This window comes from Rhagoletis zephyria, unplaced genomic scaffold, assembly GCF_001687245.7.
Source record: "Rhagoletis zephyria isolate East Lansing unplaced genomic scaffold, Rhagoletis_zephyria_1.1 Rzeph_scaffold_00295, whole genome shotgun sequence".
NCBI classification, from domain to species: Eukaryota; Metazoa; Arthropoda; class Insecta; order Diptera; family Tephritidae; genus Rhagoletis; species Rhagoletis zephyria.
Window position 1 is genome coordinate 21,857 of NW_016157379.1, and position 20,790 is coordinate 42,646.

Sequence of the window (20,790 nt, forward strand, 5' to 3'; positions counted from 1 at the left end):
TATAATTTTTAAAATTTGGAAGTTATCACATAATTTCAATACCAACAATTAGTTTAATTAAATATGTTTATGCAAGTATAGATAGATATTCAAAAATACATATAAGCATAAAGCAAGACGAAATTTGAGCTCAAGTCCGAACTGGGAGTATTCAAGTAAAGTTGGTTATGTATCGCGAAAGCTCTGGTATTAGCATGGAAATATCCTGCAAGGAGTAAGAAAAAGTTTATAAACCTCTTCATTGGTTCTCTTTTTTTCCAAATTTACCCACCTCTAAGTCATTTTCTGGTCCACTCTCATCTGTTGTGTCTAAATCACTAGTCTCTATACTATTCTCCCAATCAGAGTTTGCATCACCCTCTTCGTCATCATCGTCCTCACTCAGCTCGCTGCCACGCATTGCTAAGCGTTGCTGCTCTGCAGCGTCCAGTCGCTCTTCACACTGTACATGCAAATGCTCCTGCAAATAAATAGTAAAAGAAAAACACATTTTAATTACAATTCCATTACTCTTTGCCATTCTAAAGCTCACCCTCAGTTGTCGTCGTGCTTCTTCCTCATCGCAAATTGGATTTTCGCTGAGGTTGAGCACGCGCACAAATCGTGTATTGAAGAGATCTTCCGCAGCCGGCATTGTTTCTATGCGATTGTTATTCAGTAAAACATATTGCAGCTTACGCATGTGTCGCAGGCAAGCCGGTACGCTGGTGAGGTAATTATTCTTGAAATTCAAATGTACCAACTTCACGAACCCATCCATTGTGGCGGGAACCTCAGTCAGTTCATTCGATTCAAATGTCAGCCAACGCAGATTCGTCAGCTGACCTATACTGTTTGGTAGTTGTTTCAGTTTATTGCCACGTGCGCCCATTGTCTCGAGTCTAGTACAATTGCCAATCTCGTCTGGAATTTCTAGTAGGCCCGTATTATTGCACCAAAATGTTTCGAGTTGTGTAAGATGACCGATTTCCGGTGGCAGTTTGTCTATTTCATTACAACTAAGATTAAGTACGCGCAGGTTTGTCAGCTGGCAAATAACCATGGGGAAAGCATCAAGACGATTGTAGTCCAACGTTAGCACCTGCAGGCGTGACAAATTGGCAACAATGGATGGCAACTGAAAGGAGAGAGAAAGAATAGGATAATTAAATGAGACTAAGCAAATGCTTTTCATTACATTTTCAGACCTATTACTCGATTTCTTCAAGTAAATTAAAAAAAAGGTCTGAAATTTTAAGAAATAGCAATTGCTAACTTTTTATTCATAAGGCACATTCGAAAGCCATTCAGAAGGAATTGCACACAAAATTCCATACAAAAAATTTTCAATTTTCGATTTTTCCAATTTTCCGACTTTCCCGGAGGGATTTCCGAAAATTTTCTTTCGTAAAAACCTTATCCTGACAGTTAGGAACAACTAAGAGAAAATGTTTGCCAAATCCGCCCAACCGTTCTCAATTGATGACTTATTCCACGGTGACGGGTGTGACATTTCAACTCACATTTTAAGGGTTAATTCTTAAACTGTAATACAAAATTCTTTAAAACGAGTATTTTGTAATAGGGTTCCGAGATATAGACAATGCCTGGAATAAAAATTCCAAAAACAATTTAATCCGAACGAGTTATCTGAATTTTAGTCACTGTGACGGGTGTGACGAGTACGCAAACCAAATTAACTACTCCTTACTTGCATCAGAGTTTTTCTGCTAATTATGTCTTCTGCTTATGGTTTTAAATAGTTCGTTGTATAGTTAAATAAACATTCTCAATATTTACGCCAAAGTTGCTTGCCGCTATTGGAAATTATAGATTATATGTTCCAAATTCAACTGTGACGGGTGCGACATTATTAGACAACTAAGCTAACTTTATTTCTCAAAAAATCGGATTTTACGAACACATACAAGATTCTGCCACCTAAAGACGGGATAATCCTTGATCGGACTCTTCTTCTCCATTGTATGTCTTAGTAATTGTAAAGTACCTTATTCTTAAATAGTATGAGGCTATTGACCTGTCAAACCGAGGCCGTTACCTGAAAAACCCGTTTCAGATACTTTTTTTGCCCTGACAAGCGAAGTAATGATATCTTTTTATCCGTGACAGCATAGCTTAAGTCTTCCCATCGCTCGAGCAACATATCTTTATGATTAGCTTTATCATCGCTGATCACAAACAGATATATGACACATTTCAGATTAGCTGATAAGTAACGGTAGCAGTCCCTGGCCGAATTTATTGAAGTTTGTCAAACTTTAAATTGTGACGGGTGTGACATGTGACGGGCGTGACCAACATAATCGGTTCTTTTTTCGAAAATAAATGCATAAAAATACTTAAGAGCGATTCGCACATATTTCCCTGTGTCATAGCGTTACTTTCGTCAGCTTTTTTACACTGTCCAAGATGTGTTTTCCTTCAAAAAATAACTATTTTGTGTATCTTATGACGGGCGTGACATTAAAATATGCTTTGCTTCAATATATAATAAAATATTTAGTACCTACTTGCCCGAAAAATTTGAAAATTACGCCGTTACAATGCTAACGAATTTGTCTCTCCACTGACGGTTTAAACAATGCAAAAAAGGTAATAGACTACGAAAATCAGTCTTGTAAATTTTGAAAAAATTAACCTCTCATATGGGTTTGTAAATGGTACAACCTTAAGTAAAAAAATATCTGATTTTGAGATAAATTTCAGAATTTTAGCTTTCAGTCTTGAAAGTTAGATTTATTTACTCTTACTAGAAAAAATACAGTCATATTCTTTAGTTTATTTTCGTTTCATTCGGTATCGATTACCGTGGAATGAGCCATATATAGATAGATAAACACAAAATTAAAAATATGTACATATGTATACATACAATAAAAATTGGCTCTTTATTTCCGGGCTGGGACGTGTCCCGTCGTGCCGGGCCGGGTCGGGCCGGGCCCCACAAAAATTCTTAACGTGCGGGTGCGTGTTTCTGAAAATTGATTTTGCACTCGTGCAGGGCCGGCCTGAAAATTTAGGCCCGTGCCCATCTCTACTGTGAAGTCATTTTAGAGGTCGTGTGTGTCGTTTTTATTGCCCAAGGTCTTTTGCAGGAGTCAACGCGCACTAGAATTCCAACATACAGTCGCTAGTCTTTTCTAAAACCATAATGGTAAGATCTAACAGGGTGGTTGGTTATCGACTTATGTCCTTCTCACAGCACTGCAAACAAGGCTTTGTATGCGATATAGCGTTGCCACTCAATTGAATCATCCGATGAGTCCGATTAAGAATGTCACTCTCAATATAAAAAAATTGTGTTTGGGCAGTTAGCTTATGACGAAGTAATCAATTAGATTTTTCGCTCCTTAAACAGGATGCAGTAAAGGATCATGTGCTTGGGTGTCACACATGTAGTTTATTGTCCGATTTCTAGTGCCCTGTCAGACGTATTGCAAGGCAGGTTCAATTTTCCGGCTGTACGAAATATATCTTCTTTACCTACATGCATATGCTTACGTTTCGCATCTATTAGACTTGTACTCAGACATTTTTAGAAAAGATCGAAAATTTATTTAAAAAAATGTGGCTTTGCAAAAGAAAAAATCGCAGAAATTGTTGGAGCATAAACTTTGTTTCCAAAATATACATTATAGTTCAAGCCTTTTAGGTCTAAGTTCAGAGCATCAAAAGAAACTGTGTAGCGAAAACACGAATAACAGAGGACCACAAACCCATCTAACCCTGAAACACCAGGTGTCCGTTTGACCCCATCAGGTCAGCATTAAGGGCAATTCTAAAAACTTCATCGCTAAAAAACTAAGTCAGGGTTCCTATAGGTTTCAGTGATCGCTGAATCCAAATCTGGTGTCCTTGAATTGTCCTCGGTCCTGATTTGAATAGATTAAACGGGCTCAGAATTCAAATTCAGCGATTGCAAAAACCTATATGTATCTGTTATAGTCCGTTTACATGGATTCTATAGGTTTAACCTTGAATTGACCTTGATCCTGACCTGAGCAGTAAGGTCAGCGCATCAACAGAAACTGTGTAGCGAAAACATGGATAACAGATAACCACAAACGCCTCTAACCCTGGTACTTTCCAAAATAAGTTTTCGATATTTTCCGAAAATGTCTGAGGATAAGGCTCGCTCGGCCGTCCTCAGCTCTAAGCATTTGCAATTGGCTGTCTACCTTGCTCAAGTAGACTATATCACTTATAAACCATTGGGATACCTCGAAAGATCAATAACAACAATATTAAATCTCTTCCATAATGATCTGTAGTATTCTTTCTTGTTTAGTGAGGAACTTATTAATCATGGCACGAAACTCAATCGCCTCCTTAACTGATGTTTTCTTTTGGACTCATGTGTTGTCTATGCCGCAAAGTTCAAAGTTTAATGATCTTATGATAGAAATATAATATTTTTAAAGATATAATATTATTACTTAAAGATACTACAATTACTGTAGAGGGGCGTTAGTTGAATGGGATTTTGGAGCCGTGCGAATAGGTGTTGTCAGTCATGAGGTGACTGTCCGCATGCCGGGCACTCATTGAGCAAATCTGTATTTATCCTGCTCAAGTAGACGTTTAGCCTGCTGCAGTATGCAGAGTGAAGTTGGGCTATGGTGGTGCGAGTCTCCTGACGAAGTTCTGTCTCGGCCACATCAGGTGACTGTGTTCTCAAAACGGCATTCACAGGTCGGGAGTCGGTGTAGGTCGAGAGCGACTCCCTGTGATTCCGTTTATGGTCTGTCGGTACGATGTCGAGTCCAGAAGTTGTTTTATGAACCTCTGGACTTCGTGTCGTTAGTTCGTATAAGTAGGTGCCTTCTGACGTGCCTAGACGAGGGCTCTGCAGGTGTCTTTTCGGATTCCCACGTCTGTGGCCTACTAGGAATTGCTTACAAAGCATTGTTTCGTGCTCCTTGGCAGGGAGTATTTGACCGTCGTCATGTAGGTGGTGCTGTTGCGACATCAGAAGGTATCCAGTAGCTGTCCGGAGTGCCGTGTTTTGGCAGATCTGTAGCTTCGTCCACTGCGTGCTGCCTGTCCCCGGTTACCACATGGGCGATGCACATTTGTATACCGGCCGGAGAACAGACTATCGAAGGTAACTCCGAGTATTTTTAGCGTTACTCACCGTCAAAATTGGTTCGCCATCGACGTGAATTCCCAGCTGTAGTACGCACAAATCTCATTATCGTTATCAATATAAAATATGTATGTATGTATGGGAGTGAAACTAATTAATTTGATTGTTCAGTTGTGTTTGTTTCTAATTTTAGATTTTATTAGAATTTCAGTTATCTCTGGTCGAAGATTAAAAAATGAATTAAAATGCACTTCATCAAATAGCGTAAAACGTCATCGGAAGATTTTACTTGAATACGAGCTTATTTAATCGAACGATGTTCATAAGGATAGTCTTAGCCTGTAGGGGACGCTACGGAATAATAGGACCTAAAGAACTGGGCAAACATTATGCCAATGAGTTGTCTATCGCTAGGCACAGCGTTGTGATAATTCATGGCGGATGGAAAATTATGTACCTTACCCTCTGAATTTACGAAACCATATAATGATATAAACATGTTAATCGCATAAAAATACAACGATTGCGCTGGCTTGGCCATGTTGTACGCATGGATAATGACTTTCTAGACAAAAGATCCTTCAACTTGGCACCTAGCGATGGAAAATGAAAGTAAGGGGCCCGCTAACATAGTGGAAGGACCAGGTACACAGACGCTGTGGCAGTACCTGTCTGCACTCGGGATAAACAACTGAGTGAGAAGAAGTACATACGTACACACATGCACACATATTTATTTACAAAACCATCACGAATTTCGAAAAAAAAAAATTCACCTACCGAAAAAAATTAACATGACTCGGGTTGAGGCTCTTGGAATGTATACTTGTGTACAGCTTTATTACAATACATATATTGTAGGTATGAATACAATGCAATCATACTAGAAGCATAGACAACAGAAGTTGTGCAATCCTATTTTCGGACATCCTTTCTATTGTTGTACGTTCCAATTCCAGTCCATTACACTGAGCTTGTGGTCATGACCTTCTCAACAAAATAGTAGCCAAATGCAGTCGATATTTGCATACTCGTGCCAGTGTTGCCAAACATGCGCTTTTACTACCAAAACTGTAGGCTTTTTCCATTTGGTAGGTTGGTAGGCTAGATTGGATTTTGGTAGGTTCCGCGACAATGAGTAATAGTTATTTGCCAAAAATATCAAATTTAACATACTATGTATCTCCTAACATTTTAGCAACCTTGTTTACACGAATATTTCACCGGTGGAGTTCACCTGACAGACACTTCATGGTAGTAAGACCCGTTCTCACATATGCGGCACTGGCATGGTGACCAAAAGCTACCCAAGTAAAGGCGGGGTCCACCTTTAGCAAGCTGCACCGACTTGGAAGCTCACATTAACGTAACGCTGTGGTGGGTTCCGGGACATTAAGGGTTTGAAGGCAAGCAAAGCTGACTGTCTCGCAAAGCGTGGAGTCCAAAAGCATTAGCATGGTCCCTAGCCTTTTGTCAGCTTTTGGGGAGGAAATCCCAGAGCATATTCTATGTGACTACGAGCCCACGTTTCATAAATAGCAGACTGATACACTTTGGGGAACGATTGTTTTCTTCATCCAAAATTTTAAACATATCGCCCTCCAAAGTGCCTAAAAAGAATAAGGTTAGAGTGATTATAATAAGGGTTAAGTACAATAGATCTTTAATAATAATAATAATAATAATAATAATAGTAAATTGAATTGTTATACGTAGTTACATAATTTGTTTTTATTGTACTAGCTGTGTTTTAGTTTTTCTAAATGTTATGGTATCTACATTTTTAATAAACTTGACATTAAAAATATTGGCGCATATTCATAGTCATATTTAGTTCACAACTAAGTCGAAACTATACAACTAAAGCTATTCATAGTCGCCGTAGTTTCGAATTTTCTGGCTAAGTACCAACTTAAAATTTAGTTTCGGCCGCAGCTGCAATTAAGTCGTAACTAGGAAGAAGTATTTTATTAAATTAAAGAAAAAATACGAAATATGTAAAAATTAAGTTGGAAGAGCGTGATTTTGATAATATTGAATGATCTCCAATTGAAATTTACAAAGGGCGATCCATTTGAATAGGAAGATGAAATTAAATGCGTATTACAATTCGAATAAGGATACATCACAATTTTATAATTGGAATGATTTACATATATAAATGCTAAAATAATAAGTCAATTTCAAGCGTGGTCTTTTAAAACAAATTGGTGCATAACATGTAGATATGTGTTGGTATGTTTCACAGCATGCTTTCGATAAACAAGAAACTTATACCTTATTCTTTTGTACAAACATGCAATGAAAATAAAAATTACATAAACGGATGATCAAACTTTACATTTAATAAAATGTAATTTTTCCAAAATTTCGTAAAAAAAATCGGTGCATTTTCACACTCGTTTTGCAATATCGTAAAACTAAGTTAAAACTACTTAGTAGAAGTCTGAAATGCGACTATGAATAGAAGTGAATTTTAAGTTGGTACTTAAATTTAAGATGCAACTTTATTAGTTTCGACTTAGTGGCTGGACTATGAATACGCGCCATTGAAAACTTAAATAAAATGTTGGTAGGTTTTGGTTGATTTTGGTAGGAAAAAAATGTGACCGTGGCCACACTGACTCGTGCACACATTTATACTTATGTACATATATGTATGAATTTATTTACACCAGTGACTCCCAAAGTGGTCCAGGTAGACCCCCAGGGGTCCACGGGAGACAGGGGTCTATGTCGGCGTGCAAAAAATATGGGGGTCCACGAGTTGTAAGTGGCGGTCCACGAAAATGTATCTGGTTTCGATAGTAAAGAACCAAAATGGTTGCTTGATAGCCTATTTATTTAGCTTTATTTTTGTTTAGTGGTGTATAGTGCTCTTGACGCACTTGCGAACTCACCGTCACTTGTGCCGCCTACAGACTAAAAAGAAACAGATGTTGCTATAACATTGAGTGAGGCGATGCGGAAATTTGAGCACATGTGTCTTTTCAATGATACAGCATTTACGCCACCATTACCTTTATTGAAGAGACTCTAGAGAGAGAGTTCTCCGAAGGGCAATGCTGATTTAATTTCAGCACTGAGCGCACTCGTACATTGTCGAATCTTCACTGATAGCTCCAAAAGTGACTCAGGGTCAGGATCTGGAGTATTTTTCGAAGTTAATGGGGATAAGCTTCACTTTTTCTCTTGGGGAATATGCTTCGGTCTTCCAGGCTGTGCTATTTGCAATCCCCAAAGCCATAGACTACGTGGTGGAAAATAGGTGGAGGGGAAGGAGTTTACGTGTCTACAGGTACAGCCAAGCTGCACTTAAGGCATTGGCCAGCCCTCTAAGTACCTCCAAACTAGTTCGGCAATGCAAGTCTCGACTAAATTGTGTTGGTAAACCAGGTTGCTTTATAACGAGGTTGGTTTACTCTGCGTGGCGGGCAACTCGGGAGTACCCATCAGAAACTGGGTGGCTACTTCGCTCAGAAATGACTGGGAGCCATCGAGTGGATGCAGGTGGGCAAAACTCATGTTGCCTTCAATCTCAGAAGGTCTATCTAGTTTTTTCCTCTCACTGAGAAGACGGGACTGCTGACTGGTCATTTCACGTGACACAAACACCCGACTGTGATAGGTGTAAATAACAACTCCATTTGCCCACCCTGCTTTAAAGAGGATGAAACGGTGGAAAGCTTCTCGCTTGCTTGTTTGTTTATCATCGATTTATCTAGATTCGGTATTTTCTTTTTTGTCAGTTTCTGAATTTGAAGTTCGGCGTAGAAAGCTTTGCAGTTTTGTTGTTTCAAGCATGATACAATAATTTTAAGAAGGTAGTTTCACTTCTTCTTATCCGCCATGTTAGCTATCTGACAGAAAACGTGTTTCGTATTTTTTTTATGCCAACTTAAAAAAAAATATCCAGCTTTCGACGTTGGAAAAATAAAACAAAGGAAAGCCAAACATATATGTAAGTATAGAAATATTCTAATATTTTTTTAATAATTTTCTTCATAAAAAATTATAAAAAGATTAATTGCTGCTTCCGTGGATATTGGAACACACGGAATAGATGTAAGGATACGGCTATAAGAGCCATAGTAGGGCTGGCTTGTGGTGCAATGGAAAGACTAACGAGCCCAACTAAATCGGCGGCCGATAAAGTCCGTGGTGTGCCATGGATCTAAAACATTTTAAACAAGAAATATTGCCATCACATTTTCGTTTTTATGATTTTTATTCATGTGATTAGCGGGTGGCAAGAATGTACATATGTATTAAATACGTATATGCATATTAAAAATGAAGTGAGCAGTTACGAAATACATATATAAATCTTTACATGTTCTGTTAAAAAATATTTGAAATAACAAGCGAAGATCCCCAAGTTCTATATCGTAGAAGTGGCCACATTGCGCGTTTGTCACAGACGCGGTTTATGTCAAAAATTTTGAAGTGACTNGGTTTCGATAGTAAAGAACCAAAATGGTTGCTTGATAGCCTATTTATTTAGCTTTATTTTTGTTTAGTGGTGTATAGTGCTCTTGACGCACTTGCGAACTCACCGTCACTTGTGCCGCCTACAGACTAAAAAGAAACAGATGTTGCTATAACATTGAGTGAGGCGATGCGGAAATTTGAGCACATGTGTCTTTTCAATGATACAGCATTTACGCCACCATTACCTTTATTGAAGAGACTCTAGAGAGAGAGTTCTCCGAAGGGCAATGCTGATTTAATTTCAGCACTGAGCGCACTCGTACATTGTCGAATCTTCACTGATAGCTCCAAAACTGACTCAGGGTCAGGATCTGGAGTATTTTTCGAAGTTAATGGGGATAAGCTTCACTTTTTCTCTTGGGGAATATGCTTCGGTCTTCCAGGCTGTGCTATTTGCAATCCCCAAAGCCATAGACTACGTGGTGGAAAATAGGTGGAGGGGAAGGAGTTTACGTGTCTACAGGTACAGCCAAGCTGCACTTAAGGCATTGGCCAGCCCTCTAAGTACCTCCAAACTAGTTCGGCAATGCAAGTCTCGACTAAATTGTGTTGGTAAACCAGGTTGCTTTATAACGAGGTTGGTTTACTCTGCGTGGCGGGCAACTCGGGAGTACCCATCAGAAACTGGGTGGCTACTTCGCTCAGAAATGACTGGGAGCCATCGAGTGGATGCAGGTGGGCAAAACTCATGTTGCCTTCAATCTCAGAAGGTCTATCTAGTTTTTTCCTCTCACTGAGAAGACGGGACTGCTGACTGGTCATTTCACGTGACACAAACACCCGACTGTGATAGGTGTAAATAACAACTCCATTTGCCCACCCTGCTTTAAAGAGGATGAAACGGTGGAAAGCTTCTCGCTTGCTTGTTTGTTTATCATCGATTTATCTAGATTCGGTATTTTCTTTTTTGTCAGTTTCTGAATTTGAAGTTCGGCGTAGAAAGCTTTGCAGTTTTGTTGTTTCAAGCATGATACAATAATTTTAAGAAGGTAGTTTCACTTCTTCTTATCCGCCATGTTAGCTATCTGACAGAAAACGTGTTTCGTATTTTTTTTATGCCAACTTAAAAAAAAATATCCAGCTTTCGACGTTGGAAAAATAAAACAAAGGAAAGCCAAACATATATGTAAGTATAGAAATATTCTAATATTTTTTTAATAATTTTCTTCATAAAAAATTATAAAAAGATTAATTGCTGCTTCCGTGGATATTGGAACACACGGAATAGATGTAAGGATACGGCTATAAGAGCCATAGTAGGGCTGGCTTGTGGTGCAATGGAAAGACTAACGAGCCCAACTAAATCGGCGGCCGATAAAGTCCGTGGTGTGCGATGGATCTAAAACATTTTAAACAAGAAATATTGCCATCACATTTTCGTTTTTATGATTTTTATTCATGTGATTAGCGGGTGGCAAGAATGTACATATGTATTAAATACGTATATGCATATTAAAAATGAAGTGAGCAGTTACGAAATACATATATAAATCTTTACATGTTCTGTTAAAAAATATTTGAAATAACAAGCGAAGATCCCCAAGTTCTATATCGTAGAAGTGGCCACATTGCGCGTTTGTCACAGATACGGTTTATGTCAAAAATTTTGAAGTGAAACTACCTTCCAATGCATGTCAAACAGGTAGTAGCATTAGAGCAAAAACCACATTTGCGTGTATTTCGTTTTTGCTTCTGGNGATAAGCTTCACTTTTTCTCTTGGGGAATATGCTTCGGTCTTCCAGGCTGTGCTATTTGCAATCCCCAAAGCCATAGACTACGTGGTGGAAAATAGGTGGAGGGGAAGGAGTTTACGTGTCTACAGGTACAGCCAAGCTGCACTTAAGGCATTGGCCAGCCCTCTAAGTACCTCCAAACTAGTTCGGCAATGCAAGTCTCGACTAAATTGTGTTGGTAAACCAGGTTGCTTTATAACGAGGTTGGTTTACTCTGCGTGGCGGGCAACTCGGGAGTACCCATCAGAAACTGGGTGGCTACTTCGCTCAGAAATGACTGGGAGCCATCGAGTGGATGCAGGTGGGCAAAACTCATGTTGCCTTCAATCTCAGAAGGTCTATCTAGTTTTTTCCTCTCACTGAGAAGACGGGACTGCTGACTGGTCATTTCACGTGACACAAACACCCGACTGTGATAGGTGTAAATAACAACTCCATTTGCCCACCCTGCTTTAAAGAGGATGAAACGGTGGAAAGCTTCTCGCTTGCTTGTTTGTTTATCATCGATTTATCTAGATTCGGTATTTTCTTTTTTGTCAGTTTCTGAATTTGAAGTTCGGCGTAGAAAGCTTTGCAGTTTTGTTGTTTCAAGCATGATACAATAATTTTAAGAAGGTAGTTTCACTTCTTCTTATCCGCCATGTTAGCTATCTGACAGAAAACGTGTTTCGTATTTTTTTTATGCCAACTTAAAAAAAAATATCCAGCTTTCGACGTTGGAAAAATAAAACAAAGGAAAGCCAAACATATATGTAAGTATAGAAATATTCTAATATTTTTTTAATAATTTTCTTCATAAAAAATTATAAAAAGATTAATTGCTGCTTCCGTGGATATTGGAACACACGGAATAGATGTAAGGATACGGCTATAAGAGCCATAGTAGGGCTGGCTTGTGGTGCAATGGAAAGACTAACGAGCCCAACTAAATCGGCGGCCGATAAAGTCCGTGGTGTGCCATGGATCTAAAACATTTTAAACAAGAAATATTGCCATCACATTTTCGTTTTTATGATTTTTATTCATGTGATTAGCGGGTGGCAAGAATGTACATATGTATTAAATACGTATATGCATATTAAAAATTAAGTGAGCAGTTACGAAATACATATATAAATCTTTACATGTTCTGTTAAAAAATATTTGAAATAACAAGCGAAGATCCCCAAGTTCTATATCGTAGAAGTGGCCACATTGCGCGTTTGTCACAGACGCGGTTTATGTCAAAAATTTTGAAGTGAAACTACCTTCCAATGCATGTCAAACAGGTAGTAGCATTAGAGCAAAAACCACATTTGCGTGTATTTCGTTTTTGCTTCTGGTATCGAAAGTGTCAAAAACTGTTCTAGTTTTTTTCTTCTAAATCAAATACAAAAAATACAAAAATAAAAAATAAAAAATTACATTGGAAAAAAAATTAAAATTGTAGCAACTTTCTTTCTTAGTAAATTTGTTTGCTTATCGAAACATTAGGGGTATTCTCCAAATCATTGCACGTAGCACGGATTGTATNATTAAAAATGAAGTGAGCAGTTACGAAATACATATATAAATCTTTACATGTTCTGTTAAAAAATATTTGAAATAACAAGCGAAGATCCCCAAGTTCTATATCGTAGAAGTGGCCACATTGCGCGTTTGTCACAGATACGGTTTATGTCAAAAATTTTGAAGTGAAACTACCTTCCAATGCATGTCAAACAGGTAGTAGCATTAGAGCAAAAACCACATTTGCGTGTATTTCGTTTTTGCTTCTGGTATCGAAAGTGTCAAAAACTGTTCTAGTTTTTTTCTTCTAAATCAAATAGTGCCATGTGAAATACAAAAATAAAAAATAAAAAATTACANGTCGAAACCCATGTATATATTTTGCGAAATAGCATAGCAAGATAAATGCGCCCCTATGCTAGTTGTTGTGTTGTTGGAATTGCTACAGATTTCTCTCNTTCGAAATTTGGAATAGTATTTTTGCATTTCGTGCAATCCGTGCATCGTGCAAGACTTCGAGAATACCCCTATTGATCCATCCTTTGCAAGGCCCAGTAATCAGCGGTTGAGCTGCTGAGTTAGCCGAACATTCCAAAAGCTGCTATTCAATCGTTTGTTTTGTATGGAAAAAGGTTTCACGTGCAAATAGATTTTAACAATTTAAAATTTTTGTGAGAGTAAATTCAAAATATTTGACATTTTCGATACCAAATAATTAAAAAAAAAATCAAATCAGCTGCCCTAATGATACTACCTGTTCAATGTGCCTTGCTACTTTCTAAAAATTATTAGTGGTATTCTCGAATTTCGAAGAGTACGGGAGCACCCCATTGCAAAGTGATAGCATGCATGAGTAGCAAGCAGCGAAATTATGTATCAAATACAATAACAAGAGACAGCAAAAAAAAATGAAGTGAGCGAGATGAGAGCAATGAGAGAAATATGTAGCTTTTCCAACAACAAAACAACTAGCACAGGGGCGCATTTATCTTGCTATACTATTTTGCAAAATATATAACTTATTAAATCCGAAGTTTTTTACGTTGGGCGCCACTTATTAAATCCGAATTTTTTAAATTAAAATTGAAGTTTTCCGTTCGGTTACAAATTTTATTCTCAATCNAATTGCTACAGATTTCTCTCATTCCTCTCATCTCGCTCACTTAATTTTTTATTTTTTTGTTGTCCCTTGTTATTGTATTTGATACATAANGCGACCCTGTGCTAGTTGTTTTGTTGTTGGAATTGCTACATATTTCTCTCATTCCTCTCATCTCGCTCACTTAATTTTTTTTTTTTGTTGTCCCTTGTTATTGTATTTGATACATAATTTCGCTGCCTGCTACCCTTTGTTACACTTTGCAATGGGGTGCTCTCGTACTCTTCGAAATTTGGAATAGTATTTTTGCATTTCGTGCAATCCGTGCATCGTGCAAGACTTCGAGAATACCCCTATTGATCCATCCTTTGCAAGGCCCAGTAATCAGCGGTTGAGCTGCTGAGTTAGCCGAACATTCCAAAAGCTGCTATCCAATCGTTTGTTTTGTATGGAAAAAGGTTTCACGTGCAAATAGATTTTAACAATTTAAAATTTTTGTGAGAATAAATTCACAATATTTGACATTTTCGATACCAAATAATTAAAAAAAAAATCAAATCAGCTGCCCTAATGATACTACCTGTTCAATGTGCCTTGCTACTTTCTAAAAATTATTAGTGGTATTCTCGAATTTCGAAGAGTACGGGAGCACCCCATTGCAAAGTGATAGCATGCATGAGTAGCAAGCAGCGAAATTATGTATCAAATACAATAACAAGAGACAGCAAAAAAAAATGAAGTGAGCGAGATGAGAGCAATGAGAGAAATATGTAGCTTTTCCAACAACAAAACAACTAGCACAGGGGCGCATTTATCTTGCTATACTATTTTGCAAAATATATAACTTATTAAATCCGAAGTTTTTTACGTTGGGCGCCACTTATTAAATCCGAATTTTTTAAATTAAAATTGAAGTTTTCCGTTCGGTTACAAATTTTATTCTCAATCGATCTACAAAATTTTCCATTATTTATAGCACAAAATTTTCAATACAAATTTCAAAGGTTGTTTATTTTCTATCCAAAACAGTGATTGTATAGAAACAGTAGTTTTCCTAACAAGTGAAATCACTGCCAAGTGAATTCATTGATGTACCTTAACTTATACATGGGTTTCGACGTTGCATATTTTGTTGTTTCCCATGCATTTTGTTGTTATGTGTTTGCAAATTATGCAATCCATGCAATCCGTGCTACGTGCAATGGCTTTGCAAGNAAAAAAAAAATCAAATCAGCTGCCCTAATGATACTACCTGTTCAATGTGCCTTGCTACTTTCTAAAAATTATTAGGGGTATTCTCGAATTTCGAAGAGTACGAGAGCACCCCGTTGCAAAGTGATAGCTTGCATGAGTAGCAAGCAGCGAAATTATGTANTATTTTGTTGTTTCCCATGCATTTTGTTGTTATGTGTTTGCAAATTATGCAATCCATGCAATCCGTGCTACGTGCAATGGCTTTGCAAGATTTGGAGAATACCCCTATTGTATCATGGTATTTGAGCTGGCAATCATTGCAAAGTCAACGTCGCGAAACACATGTTTTTTTATTGTGCTAAAATACTTCAAAAAAGTACATATATGTATCAGTTAAAGCTGCATCGAAATATAATTGTAAAAACTTTTCCTTTTCTCTAACGCGCGGCATTTTTTTTTATTTAACATTTGCAATGCGGAGTTGTGATAGGTCGTTCATACAACTTTGTTCGCAACATTGCCATTTCGCCAAAAATGCCACTTTGCAACGCTTTATGAATCCCACTAATATTTTACCATGTGCACATACATAGGTATCTATTGTTTACAAACAGACAAGCGTTGCCTAATTGGCAGCTACTTATTCACATTTTCCAATTGGAATATTACGCATACGCACCTTTGTCAAGTGATTGTGGTTGAGGAAGAGCTTCAGCAATATGGGGCACTTTTCCACCAAGTCAGGAACTTCAGGCATCTCGAAACGTGATAAATTTAACGTAAACGATTTGTTGTCAATGGCATCCTCGCATATGGCCAAGACGTGATTGTGACGAAAGAACTGATATATCATATTCATGATGATTGTTGAATAACAATAATTAATAGACGCGATATGCGAAAAATAACACTACAAAATTTATTTATTTTCCATACAGATTTCGATTATGTAAATAATAGGTTGCTATTTCTATTAGCGTTTGTTGGCTTTCAAACAAATTTGTTGTTTTTTCACCTTTTCATTTTTCACAACTCAATTGGAAGCGCTTGATATATTTTTTTAAGTATTTTTGCTTGCGATTTGCTGTCGAACGAATATTATTGCAATCGCACGCGTCAGCATTTTTATGATTTTTTATAAATTTTTGTAAAATTGTCGCACGATATTCACAAGTGCATGCTTGTGTAAAAAATGTGTAAATGAAAGTCGTGTGCTAAGTTGGTGGATACATATGTATGTATGTATATAAAAATGTATGTTTGTATGCATTTATGTATGTATGTATGTATGTAGGCGCTCGTATTTTTAGCCAACGACGAACTTTGCTTCACCCGGTGAAAGCTGCAGAGCATAACACAGAGCAACGTAACGACGAAGCTAACTGGTCGATGAAGCACCACTGATTGTGCAGGCATAGCACTAACAAGTAATACGCACCGAAATTGGCAACCGACCGACCGAATGCGTATATAAACCTACGTGCAAAATAATAGCAAAAAAAAATATTAAAAATCAACGCGAATTCCTATGCACTTTATTATTTAGTATAAAACTGTATATCTATAAATTCTTTTTAAAGAGTGTGAAAGTTTGGTCAAAAATTTGTTAAAATTAAAAAAAAAATCCTGGCTCCGTTTTAGTTCTAAGAGCTCAGATGTGCATTTTTGTCGTAATAGGGCTACTTAAGCCTAGCGATTTAACAGAAGGGGAAAGGTTCCGTTCCTAGCATATATGTAGTTTAAAAGTGGACATTGTCCTTCCCCAGAAGGATGGGGCCAGTCGTATCATTTCTCTACAACTCGTCAGTTTTGTAGTTGTCCTCAATATATCGGTGTCTAGGACCAATAGGAGTTGTATTCTTAATACATATAATGATGGGACACCTCGTTTAGAGATCTACAACATTCAAGGCCGCTCCACATTGAACTTTCGCGTTGGCGTTGGCGTTGGCGTTGGTTTGACAGAACGCACGTTAAAAGTATGCCTGCTACAATGAACGCTTGGCAGTGAATGCTTGGGCCACTAAATTAACATACTAACGACAGATAAATTAATATTTCATATCAATAATTGCATTAAAAACGGTATTTCTTGCCCGCACTTGATTAAAAAGGAAAAATATTTCACATAATTTTATTTATTTGCAACAGCTGACGAGCGACGCACGCGAAAAGATGAGTGTTGGCCATCTTTTTGTTTTATGTTGGCGTGAGCGTTGCCGAATATTGGCTATGTGGACGGCTGCATTTAAATTCATGTATTCATAGTCAGCTGTTGAAGCGACGCCAACGCCAACGGAACGCCAAAGTTCTATGTGGACGGGCCTTAAGTGAGAGAACTTGTGTTGTCTACGCATATGAGTCTAGAGCTTTCAGAGAAGCCTAAAAGCGACGTAAAAAGAAAGAACGTGTCAGCTGACATAATCTATCTTATCAGTTCTGCGTGTTAACAAAGACTTACCACCGCATGACCGTGACGTAGATGTTGCTTCCCTCTATTTCTATCAACAGCAAACTTTCTACGTACTTCTACGCTACGCTAAGTACACCTTCGTGGGTAACCGCGCTCTAACAGTCAGCGAAGATAAAAACCTGTATTTGCTTATTAAGTGCCGAGTGGTCCCCTGGATATACAGCACCTCTACCTTTATACCCTATATATGTATATAATGAGCTATATTTTTATAAAAGTAATTTTTAAGCAAAAAACACAACCAACTTCAATGCTCATATAAAAATTTAGGAGTACTATTATTTTATTCATGATCCATTGATTGGAACTTAACCAAGTTCATATGGGACCACCCTTGAGGTACTAATGTAAGAATAATAGATTGGCGCTTACATATTTAATAGGCAACTTTTTTAAGTTTTATTTTTTGATGTTGCTCGGCAACTGGGCTCGAACCCAAACCTTTCGGAATGGTAGTGCGCCACTAATCAATACACCACAGCCGTCGCCTTATCTACATATGTATGTACATAAAAAATATTCCGACGAATTAATAATCTCCTCCTTTTTTGAAGTCGGTCAAAAAAATGATGAACATTAAACAAACAAAAGCAAAGTAGTCAACACTGGTCAAAATGTCGCACTGCTATTATTTTGCACTTAGTTGTATGCAAGTACATACATACATACATACTTTTATTTGTACTTATAGACTTTAATATTTAGCTACATGTGTCTCTCTTGAGTTTGTCATTTTACTTTTATTGCTCCTCTACATTTTTGCTAATCGAAAAAAACTTGTAGGGTGCCTATAATTATATCCGGACACTTTATTTTTAATTAACAATCACTTAAATTTAATATTTGTATTTTATTTTAGCGATTAGCACACGCGCCGACTTCAACTGCTCGCACAGGTGTGTTAGCGAATGTGAAAATTGCTTTACTCAAAGACCCGTATCACTTAGCTCACGTTGGCAGTAGAGCACAACTCGGCTACGTATTGGGGTCAGTGTTGCCGCGCCGTCTCAAGAAAATGTACATGTATAGATTTTTATTTTCCATAAAATCAAACATTTATAATTTCAGTTTGTTGTCTAAATTTTTTGTGCATAAGTATTTTGCAAAGTATAATAAATAGTAATTAATATGTTACATTTGTACCTGTATACTCTAAAAAGTGCAACTTTGGAAACTTGCACACATTAAAAGAGGAAACTGGTTACCTCTCCAAGAGAGGCTCTCTTAATATACGCAAATTTGAACAACAAATTTTTAGAGTGTATTTAAAGTCTTTTCAGTAAAATTCATACAAATTTCCTTGAATAAATCAAGTTTAGTTTTCTAAACAGTGTATTTTAAACGACACTGAGATTTTTTTTTCTGTTTTAACCGACTCCACAAAAAGGAGAAGGTTATCAATTCGTCGGATTTTTTTTATGTATGTTACCGCATATCTTTGGACCACGTTAACCGATATGAATAATTCTTTTTTTTTTTAAGAGAAGATGTTACCGATCATTGTATCATGAAGAAATTAACGATAATCATAAATTTTTATATAAGAATTGCATTCGGTTTTTTTTGCTTAAAAATTACTTGTTAAATTAAGAAATTAAAATTTGTGATATGAAAGAGATCACTACTACTAAAGTATCCATAAAAAATTTAAAACTGTATCCACCGAAAAGAGCGGACATTTTTACACAGTACATCTATGGAAGAGAGAATCGGGCCCCTTAACAAACTTATTAACATGTAGTCAGTATTTTCCCATCCATAGACACGGATTTGGGAAACAAAGCAGTTAATTGCAGCTTTTTGACATAATTTTCAAAGGGATCCTGTCAACTTAATCCTGTCANTCCATAAAAAATTTAAAACTGTATCCACCGAAAAGAGCGGACATTTTTACACAGTACATCTATGGAAGAGAGAATCGGGCCCCTTAACAAACTTATTAACATGTAGTCAGTATTTTCCCATCCATAGACACGGATTTGGGAAACAAAGCAGTTAATTGCAGCTTTTTGACATAATTTTCAAAGGGATCCTGTCAACTTGTCGACTTAATTTTGACTATAACTACGGCCCTTTGTTTCCCAGATCTGACCGAAGAGAAGCCGCACAACGGCCCTCCTAGACGTGGTAGAAAGCATTCGGTCGCAAATTGATGAAAACAATGTTACCTTTTTAACTCTCCTTGACCATACCAAGGCTTTTGATTCAGTTGACCACAAGTTATGTTGCAAGTTAGAAAACTTATTAAACTTTTCCAGCCATGCAACTGCATTGATAAGATCCTATCTTGATATTTGTATTAAAAAGTTGAATNGAACCCGGCCCAATCCAATTGTGTCGTAATACATAGAAAGTCCTTAAGAACGAGTGAGCTAGATGAAATCAAATTGGACAATTCGGTCATAAAATATGTCAGCGCGGCCAAAAATCTTGGCATGCTCTTCAACAATAAGCTGACATGGTATGATCATATCTTTGGCACAGTAGGTGAAATGTATGGAATGCTCCGTACACTCTGGTTGTCGCTNCAGTACATCTATGGAAGAGAGACTCGGGCCCCTTAACAAACTTATTAACATGTAGTCAGTATTTTCCCATCCATAGACACGGATTTGGGAAACAAAGCAGTTAATTGCAGCTTTTTGACATAATTTTCAAAGGGATCCTGTCAACTTGTCGACTTAATTTTGACTATAACTACGGCCCTTTGTTTCCCAGATCTGACCGAAGAGAAGCTGCACAACGGCCCTCCTAGACGTGGTAGAAAGCATTCGGTCGCAAATTGATGAAAACAATGTTACCTTTTTAACTCTCCTTGACCATACCAAGGCTTTTGATTCAGTTGACCACAAGTTATGTTGCAAGTTAGAAAACTTATTAAACTTTTCCAGCCATGCAACTGCATTGATAAGATCCTATCTTGATATTTGTATTAAAAAGTTGAATTCTAAATTGACTCGAGTAAGTGAGTGGGCTTCTAAATACGGTCTGTGCCAGAACCCGGCCAAATCCAATTGCGTCGTAATACATAGAAAGTCCTTAAGAACGAGTGAGCTAGATGAAATCAAATTGGACAATTCGGTCATAAAATATGTCAGCGCGGCCAAAAATCTTGGCATGCTCTTCAACAATAAGCTGACATGGTATGATCATATCTTTGGCACAGTAGGTGAAATGTATGGAATGCTCCGTACACTCTGGTTGTCGCTGTACTTCACTCCCTTA

At 37.4% G+C, this 20,790-nt stretch overlaps 1 protein-coding gene across 10 annotated transcripts; it reads right to left on the reverse strand.

Moving 5' to 3' along the window:
• Positions 1-18,534, reverse strand: LOC108358766 (leucine-rich repeat-containing protein 57). 10 transcript variants are annotated; one of them, XM_017610232.1, is made up of 5 exons: positions 18,275-18,534; positions 15,772-15,933; positions 533-1,117; positions 272-460; positions 1-205 (listed from the first exon to the last, which is right to left on the reverse strand). In XM_017610232.1, the coding sequence occupies exons 1-5, from the start codon at positions 18,296-18,298 to the stop codon at positions 152-154; spliced, it is 1,014 nt and encodes a 337-aa protein (XP_017465721.1). In that variant the 5' UTR covers positions 18,299-18,534; the 3' UTR covers positions 1-151. The 10 variants fall into 10 exon arrangements, with proteins under 10 accessions (XP_017465721.1, XP_017465730.1, XP_017465729.1 ...); XM_017610241.1 differs by having other exon boundaries at positions 15,772-16,002; positions 18,304-18,533; XM_017610240.1 differs by having other exon boundaries at positions 15,772-16,107; positions 18,304-18,532.
• Positions 18,535-20,790: the final 2,256 nt, after the last annotated feature.

Excerpts from the sequence above, each read along its gene's own strand:
- LOC108358766 (XM_017610232.1), bottom strand. The coding sequence starts at position 18,298 with ATGACAAACTCAAGAGAGACACAT. Across the intron at positions 15,934-18,274 it reads CAAACTCAAGAGAGACACAT|TTCTTTCGTCACAATCACGT; the intron begins GTAGCTAAATAT and ends ATGATATATCAG. Across the intron at positions 1,118-15,771 it reads ACCACAATCACTTGACAAAG|TTGCCATCCATTGTTGCCAA; the intron begins GTGCGTATGCGT and ends CTCTCCTTTCAG.